The following is an 8,272-nucleotide window of genomic DNA, read 5'->3' as shown; positions in this document are numbered from 1 at the left end:
TGATGGAGAAATGAGAGTTAAATAAAGGGCTTGTTTGAGAAACTGGTAGCAAGTTAAGCATTTGAATGGAAAATGGGAGCCAAGCCAAGAAACTAGGACCAAGCTAAATGTTTGCATGGGAAATTGTAGCTAAGCCATGGGCTGTTTGAGAAAATGAGACCAACCTAAATGTGGATCCAAACTAAGCATTTGTAAGGATAACAGGAGGCAAGTCAAGGGCTTGTTTGGGAAATGGGAGCCAAGCTAACTGCTTTTGGTGTCATTTAAATATACAAGTTATTTTTCTATAAAGTGAAACATCAAAATTGAATTGTACTTCATACAGTGTGTTCTCTAAAAAGAAACCCAGTTCAAGTTCAAGGCATTGATGAAATATGGTTTGTTTTCTGAAAAATATTTATTGAGGCTGGAAGACGGGCAATGAAAATTCCTACAGTTTGTGGTATATTTTTAAGACAATGATTCAAAATACATTAAAAAACAGGCAGAAAATATAGGTTTTTTTTTTATAAAGAGTGATTCACTGAGCCTTTGGATAGGCTGCAGGGAAGAGCAGGAACATCAGTTCTATACAGTCCTTTAATTGAAAGCCCTTCTCTGACTGCTCCACCCACAGTGGAACAGTCACACTGCGACACTGCGCACACACACATTCCAAAGGCACATTCCATCATTCTAGCCCCAACTTTTAATAGAGACGTAACAAAAACTCAGGATAATGATCACATGCATGCTCAAACCTTTATAACAATTCCTCCCTAAAAAGATACCATGCTAAATGTTCTCTAAAGTAGAAAACGTCATCTTTACAAAATGTATACTGATCAACAGTTTTAATAATAGTACCAAAGTGCTGAAGTATATAAGGCAAAGTTAACAAGCAGTAAAGCAAATACATAGATTGAACAATCAAATCCATTGTACTGCAGTTGGTCACTGATGCATCATACACACATCAAGATGTGCCATTGGTGTGTGGGGAGAAGGCAACCCAAATACCTCAGTACTTAGGAACTTTACTATAGTCTTCTTGTTCCACGTTTTTACACAGACACATGGAGAGGACCATTCCGAGCAACTGAAAAATATAGAAAAACACAATATTCTTTACTAGAAAGAAATCTTACATTTATACGGCAGCTTATCACACATCTCGGAGTCTCATACAATAAAAATACTTTTCAATTGCAATGACCTATGTAGGCAAATTCAACAGGCATTATGAACTCGCAATGTCCCACAAAAGTAAGGAGATGAATGAGAATTTTTGATGGTGTTGGTTGAGGGATCAATGTTGGCCAGGTCACTGGGAAAACTCCCTGCGCTTCAAGTAGTGTCATGCAATTGTGAATGGCCAATATAACAGGCCGATGGGACTTCAGTGTAACAACTCAACCAAAGGTCAGCACCTCTGAGAATTCAGCCCTCAGTACAGCACTGCGGTATTAGCTTAGACTATCTGTAGAGTATTGTCTGTCAGAAGAAACAGGTACATTGTTGGGGAGTGTATAAGGGGAGTTTGATCAGCCGAATCATTATGAGATTTGGAAAGTTTCTATTGGCTAACCTCGAAGGAACTGTAATAGATCTGGGACAATTTTGACACTTATTGTATGTATCGACACAGATATATGGTTGGGCTTTGTGACAAGGCCAGAGGACGTGGGTGAAATTACCACTGCAGCTGTCCCAGCACCAACAAAAGTCACGGAGTCCAAAATATATAGGTGTGCAGCATAGGTGGTTTGGGTATGGCAAGTGTAATAGAGTGATCCGCCCTAGTGTAACTTTGCCGGGTGTGGTAGGGGCAGTGTAGGTGGCTCTCCTGGTGTATATGTACCAGGGTGTGGTAGGGGCAGTGTAGGTGGTTCTCCTGGTGTATATGTATCAGGGTGTGGTAGGTGCAGTGTAGGTGGTTCTCATGGTGTATATGTACCAGGGTGTGGTAGGGGCAGTGTAGGTGGTTCTCCTGGTGTATATGTACCAGGGTGTGGTAGGGGCAGTGTAGGTGGTTCTCATGGTGTATATGTACCAGGGTGTGGTAGGGGCAGTGTAGGTGGTTCTCCTGGTGTATATGTACCAGGGTGTGGTAGGTGCAGTGTAGGTGGTTCTCATGGTGTATATGTACCAGGGTGTGGTAGGGGCAGTGTAGGTGGTTCTCCTGGTGTATATGTATCAGGGTGTGGTAGGTGCAGTGTAGGTGGTTCTCATGGTGTATATGTACCAGGGTGTGGTAGGGGCAGTGTAGGTGGTTCTCCTGGTGTATATGTACCAGGGTGTGGTAGGTGCAGTGTAGGTGGTTCTCATGGTGTATATGTACCAGGGTGTGGTAGGTGCAGTGTAGGTGGTTTCTCATGGTGTATATGTACCAGGGTGGTGGTAGGTGCAGTGTAGGTGGTTCTCATGGTGTATATGTACCAGGGTGTGGTAGGTGCAGTGTAGGTGGTTCTCATGGTGTATATGTACCAGGGTGTGGTAGGTGCAGGTGTAGGTGGTTCTCCTGGTGTATATGTTATCAGGGTGTGGTAGGTGCAGTGCAGGTGGTTCTCATGGTGTATATGTACCAGGGTGTGGTAGGTGCAGTGTAGGTGGTTCTCCTGGTGTATATGTATCAGGGGTGTGGTAGGTGCAGTGTAGGTACTCCCTCTCCCTCCCTTCCCCTCTCTCTCTCTCTCTCTCTTCCCCTCTCTCTCTCTTCTCCCTTCCCCTCTCTCTTCTCCCTCCCCCCTCTCTCCTCTCCCTTCCCCTCTCCCCCCTCTCTCTCTTTCTCCCTTCCCCTCTCTCTTCTCCCTCCCCCTCTCTCTTCTCCCTCCCCCTCTCCTCTTCCTCCTCCCCCTCTCTCTTCTCCCTCCCCCTCTCTCTCTCTCTCTCTCTCCCCCTCCTCTCCTTTCCCCTCTCCCCCTCCTCCTCTCCCTTCCCCTCCCTCCTCTCTTCCCTTCCCTCTCTCTCCCTTCTCCCTTCCTCTCACTCTCTCTCTTCTCCCTTCCTCTCTCTCTCTCTTCTCCCTTTCTCCCCTTCCCCCTCTCTCTTCTCCCTCCCCCTCTCTCTTCTCCCTCCCCCTCTCTCTCTCTCTCTCTCTCCCCCTCCTCTCCTTTCCCCTCTCCCCCTCCTCCTCTCCCTTCCCCTCCCTCTCTCTTCCCTTCCCTCTCTCTCCCTTCTCCCTTCCTCTCTCTCTCTTCTCCCTTCCTCTCTCTCTCTCTCTTCTCCCTTCCTCTCTCTCTCTCTTCTCCCTTCCCCTCTCCCCCTCCTCCTCTCTCTCTCTCTCTCTCTCCCTTCCCCTCTCTCCTCTCCCTTCCCCTCTCTCTCTCTCTCCTCTCCCTTCCCCTCTCTCTCTCTCCTCTCCCTTCCCCTCTCTCTCTCTCCTCTCCCTTCCCCTCTCTCTCTCTCCTCTCCCTTCCCCTCTCTCTCTCTCCTCTCCCTTCCCCTCTCTCTCTCTCCTCTCCCTTCCCCTCTCTCTCTCTCCCTTCCCGTCTCTCTCTCTCTCCTCTCCCTTCCCCTCTCTCTCTCTCCTCTCCCTTCCCCTCTCTCTCTCTCCTCTCCCTTCCCCTCTCTCTCCTCTCCCTTCCCCTCTCTCTCTCTCCTCTCCCTTCCCCTCTCTCTCTCTCCTCTCCCTTCCCCTCTCTCGCTCTCCTCTCCCTTCCCCCCCTCTCCTCTCCCTTCCCCTCTCTCTCCTCTCCCTTCCCCTCTCTCTCTCCTCTCCCTTCCCCTCTCTCTCTACTCTCCCTTCCCCTCTCTCTACTCTCCCTTCCCCTCTCTCTCTCTTCTCCTTCCCCTCTCTCTCTCTCCTCCCCTTCCCCTCTCTCTCTCCTCTCCCTTCCCCCCCCTCTCTCCTCTCCCTTCCCCTCTCTCTCTACTCTCCCTTCCCCTCTCTCTCTCTCCCTTCCCCTCTCTCTCTCCTCTCCCTTCCCCACTCTCTCTCCTCTCCCTTCCCCTCTCTCTCTCTCTCCTCTCCCTCTCCCTTCCCCTCTCTCTCTCCTCTCCCTTCCCCTCTCTCTCTCTCTCTCTCTCTTCCTCTCCCTTCCCTCTCTACTCTCCCTTCCCCTCTCTCTCTCTCCCTTCCCCTCTCTCTCTCTTCTCCTTCCCCTCTCTCTCTCTCCTCCCCTTCCCCTCTCTCTCTCTCCTCTCCCTTCCCCCCCTCTCTCCTCTCCCTTCCCCTCTCTCTCTCCTCTCCCTTCCCCTCTCTCTCTACTCTCCCTTCCCCTCTCTCTCTCTCCCTTCCCCTCTCTCTCTCCTCTCCCTTCCCCACTCGCTCTCCTCTCCCTTCCCCTCTCTCTCTCTCTCCTCTCCCTCTCCTCTCCCTTCCCCTCTCTCTCTCCTCTCCCTTCCCCTCTCTCTCCCTCTCCCTTCCCTCTCTCTCTCCTCTGAATTTTGGGTAGAAATTCTCCCTTATGCCCTGATACTTTCCACAAGCTGTGAGGAAGTGCATCTCTGTCTCCACCACTCCCTGACTGCAGTGAGAGCATATCCTGTCCTCTCTTGGTAGCCGGGTCTGCCTGTGTCTACCTTTTTCGATCGACAGGCTATGTTCACTGAGTCTGTACATTGTCAAGGTTTTTCTCAGTTTGCTATCCTTTACCATGGCCAGGTGATCAGCCATGTTGTATTGTCTGTTTAAGGCCAAGTAGCAATTGAGTTTGCTTTGGGTTTTTGTTGTTTCTGCCCAATACGACAGATATTTTTCCTTTTGCTTAGCGACGATTGTGTTCGGTCGAATTCTTTGTGTTATGCTGTCACTGTCCTGGGGCTGGTTATTGTTAGTAGTGTTAGTAGTTACTTCACTGAGTCCCAGGACTAGTTGACTGAGGGTATTCTATTGTTAGTAGTGTTAGTAGTTACTTCACTGAGTCCCAGGACTAGTTGACTGAGGGTATTCTTCTTTATGGTCCTCTCTTGGCATTTCAGGGCTTCGTAATGGTAGCATTGGGGGTTGCTCATTTCTAGGTGTTTCCAAAATTTGGTGGCTCTTTTTTGGATAGTGATTATTAATGGATATTGGCCTAGTTCTGCCCTGCATGCATTGTTTACGGTTTTCCTTTGAGTCCGGAGTATACTTTTACAGAATTCTGCATGTAGGATCTCAATTGGGTGTTTGTCCCATTTTGCAAATTCTTGTTGCGTTAGCGGTCCCCACACCTCACTGCCATAGAGTGCAAATGGTTCAATTACTGATTTGAAAATTGAGCCAAATGCTAATTGGGATTTCTATTTGGATTGATCTTTTAATGGCATAGAAAACCCTCTCTCCCTTCCCATCTCTCTCTCTCTCTCTCCTCTCCCTTCCCCTCTCTCTCTCTCTCTCCCTTCCCCTCTCTCTCTCTCTCCTCTCCCTTCCCCTCTCTCTCTCCTCTCCCTCTCTCTCTCCTCTCCCTTCCCCTCCCTCCTCTCCCTTCCCCTCTCCCTTCCCGTCTCTCTCCTCTCCCTTCCCCTCTCTCTCTCTCTCCTCTCCCCCTCTCTCTCTCTCCTCTCCCTTCCTCTCTCTCTCCTCTCCCTTCCTCTCTTTCCCTCTCTCTCTCTCTTTCCCTCTCTCTCTCTTTCCCTCTCCCTTCCCCCCTCTCTCTCACTCCTCTCTCCCTTCCCCCTCTCTCTCTCCTCTCCCTTCCTCTCTCTCTCTCTCCTCTCCCTTCCTCTCTTTCCCTCTCTCTCTCTCTCCTCTCCCTTCCTCTCTCTCTCTCTTTCCCTCTCTCTCTCTCTTTCCCACTCTCTCTCTCTCTCTCTCTCTCTTTCCCTCTCTCTCTCTTTCCCACTCTCTCTCTCTCTCTCTCTCCCTTCCCCTCTCTCTCTCGCTTCTCCCTTCCCCCTCTCTCCTCTCCCTTCCCCTCTCTCTCTCCTCTCCCTTCCCCTCTCTCTCTCTCCCTTCCTCTCTCTCTCTCTCCCCTTCCCCCTCTCTCTCCCTTCCCTCTCTCTCCCTCTCTCTTCCCTTTCTCCCTTCCCTCTCCCTTCCCCCCTCTCTCTCTCTCCTCTCCCTTGCCCTCTCTCTCTCCTCCCCTCTCTCTCTCTCTCCTCTCCCTTCCCCTCTCTCTCTCTCCTCTCCCTTCCCCCCTTTCTCTCCTCTCCCTTCCCCCCTCTCTCTCCTCTCCCTTCCCCTCTCTCTCTCTCCTCTCCCTTCCCCTCTCTCTCTCTCCTCTCCCTTCCCCTCTCTCTCTCTCCTCTCCCTTGCCCCCTCTCTCTCTCCTCTCCCTTCCCCCTCTCTCTCTCCCTTCCCCCCTCTCTCTCCTCTCCCTTCCCCCCTCTCTCTCCTCTCCCTTCCCCCCTCTCTCTCCTCTCCCTTCCCCCCTCTCTCTCCTCTCCCTTCCCCTCTCTCTCTCTCTCCTCTCCCCTCTCTCTCTCTCCCTCTCCCTTCCCCTCTCTCTCTCTCTCCTCTCCCTTCCCCTCTCTCTCTCCTCTCCCTCTCTCTCTCCTCTCCCTTCCCCTCCCTCCTCTCCCTTCCCCTCTCCCTTCCCGTCTCTCTCCTCTCCCTTCCCCTCTCTCTCTCTCTCCTCTCCCCCTCTCTCTCTCTCCTCTCCCTTCCTCTCTCTCTCCTCTCCCTTCCTCTCTTTCCCTCTCTCTCTCTCTTTCCCTCTCTCTCTCTTTCCCTCTCCCTTCCCCCCCTCTCTCTCACTCCTCTCTCCCTTCCCCCTCTCTCTCTCCTCTCCCTTCCTCTCTCTCTCTCTCCTCTCCCTTCCTCTCTTTCCCTCTCTCTCTCTCTCCTCTCCCTTCCTCTCTCTCTCTCTTTCCCTCTCTCTCTCTCTTTCCCACTCGCTCTCTCTCTCTCTCTCTCTCTTTCCCTCTCTCTCTCTCTTTCCCACTCTCTCTCTCTCTCTCTCTCCCTTCCCCTCTCTCTCTCGCTTCTCCCTTCCCCCTCTCTCCTCTCCCTTCCCCTCTCTCTCTCCTCTCCCTTCCCCTCTCTCTCTCTCCCTTCCTCTCTCTCTCTCTCCCCTTCCCCCTCTCTCTCCCTTCCCTCTCTCTCCCTCTCCCTCTCTCTTCCCTTTCTCCCTTCCCTCTCCCTTCCCCCCTCTCTCTCTCTCCTCTCCCTTGCCCTCTCTCTCTCCTCCCCTCTCTCTCTCTCTCCTCTCCCTTCCCCTCTCTCTCTCTCCTCTCCCTTCCCCCCTCTTTCTCTCCTCTCCCTTCCCCCCTCTCTCTCCTCTCCCTTCCCCTCTCTCTCTCTCCTCTCCCTTCCCCTCTCTCTCTCTCCTCTCCCTTCCCCTCTCTCTCTCTCCTCTCCCTTCCCCTCTCTCTCTCTCCTCTCCCTTGCCCCCTCTCTCTCTCTCCTCTCCCTTGCCCCCTCTCTCTCTCCTCTCCCTTCCCCCCTCTCTCTCCTCTCCCTTCCCCCCTCTCTCTCCTCTCCCTTCCCCCCTCTCTCTCCTCTCCCTTCCCCCCTCTCTCTCCTCTCCCTTCCCCCCTCTCTCTCTCTCCTCTCCCTTCCCCCCTCTCTCTCTCTCCTCTCCCTTCCCCCCTCTCTCTCTCCTCTCCCTTCCCCTCTCTCTCTCTCTCCTCTCCCTTCCCCTCTCTCTCTCTCCTCTCCCTTCCCCTCTCTCTCTCTCTCTCTCTCTCCTCTCCCTTCCCCTCCCTCCTCTCCCTTCCCCTCTCCCTTCCCCTCTCTCTCTCTCTCCTCTCCCTTCCCCTCTCTCTCTCTCCTCTCCCCCTCTCTCTCTCTCCTCTCCCTTCCTCTCTCTCTCCTCTCCCTTCCTCTTTCCCTCTCTCTCTCTCTTTCCCTCTCCCTTCCCCCCCTCTCTCCCTTCCCCCTCTCTCTCTCCTCTCCCTTCCTCTCTCTCTCTCCTCTCCCTTCCTCTCTCTCTCTCTCTCTCTCTCTCTCCCTTCCCCTCTCTCTCTCGCTTCTCCCTTCCCCCTCTCTCTCCCTTCCCTCTCTCCCCCTTCCCTCTCTCCCCCTTCCCCCCGTTCCCCCCCCTCTCTCCTCTCCCTTCCCCCCTCTCTCTCCTCTCCCTTCCCCTCTCTCTCTCTCTCTCTCTCTCTCCCTCTCTCTCTCTCTCCCCCTTCCCCCTCTCTCTCCCTTCCCTCTCTCTCCCTCTCCCTCTCTCTTCCCTTTCTCCCTTCCCTCTCCCTTCCCCCCTCTCTCTCTCTCTCCTCTCCCTTGCCCTCTCTCTCTCTCCTCTCTCCTCCCCTCTCTCTCTCTCTCCTCTCCCTTCCCCTCTCTCTCCTCTCCCTTCCCCCCTCTTTCTCTCCTCTCCCTTCCCCCCTCTCTCTCCTCTCCCTTCCCCTCTCTCTCTCTCTCTCCTCTCCCTTCCCCTCTCTCTCTCTCTCCTCTCCCTTGCCCCCTCTCTCTCTCCTCTCCCTT

At 52.9% G+C, this 8,272-nt stretch overlaps 1 protein-coding gene across 1 annotated transcript in view; it reads right to left on the bottom strand.

Moving 5' to 3' along the window:
• Positions 1-378: 378 nt before the first annotated feature.
• LOC147106561 (CD82 antigen-like) overlaps positions 379-8,272 on the bottom strand; it is a 115,301-nt gene continuing 107,407 nt past the window's right edge. The window contains exon 8 of the mRNA XM_086008479.1: positions 379-1,078. Within this exon, the coding sequence (XP_085864605.1) occupies positions 1,001-1,078 (78 nt within the window). The 3' untranslated portion in view covers positions 379-1,000. The remainder of the gene's footprint in view (positions 1,079-8,272) is intronic.

The sequence above is a fragment of the Somniosus microcephalus genome, chromosome 15, assembly GCF_052327205.1.
Source record: "Somniosus microcephalus isolate GS21.2 chromosome 15, FLI_Smic_1.0, whole genome shotgun sequence".
NCBI lineage: Eukaryota > Metazoa > Chordata > Chondrichthyes > Squaliformes > Somniosidae > Somniosus > Somniosus microcephalus.
Note: the sequence above shows the minus strand (reverse complement) of the source record. Positions and strands in the feature narration are given on the sequence as shown.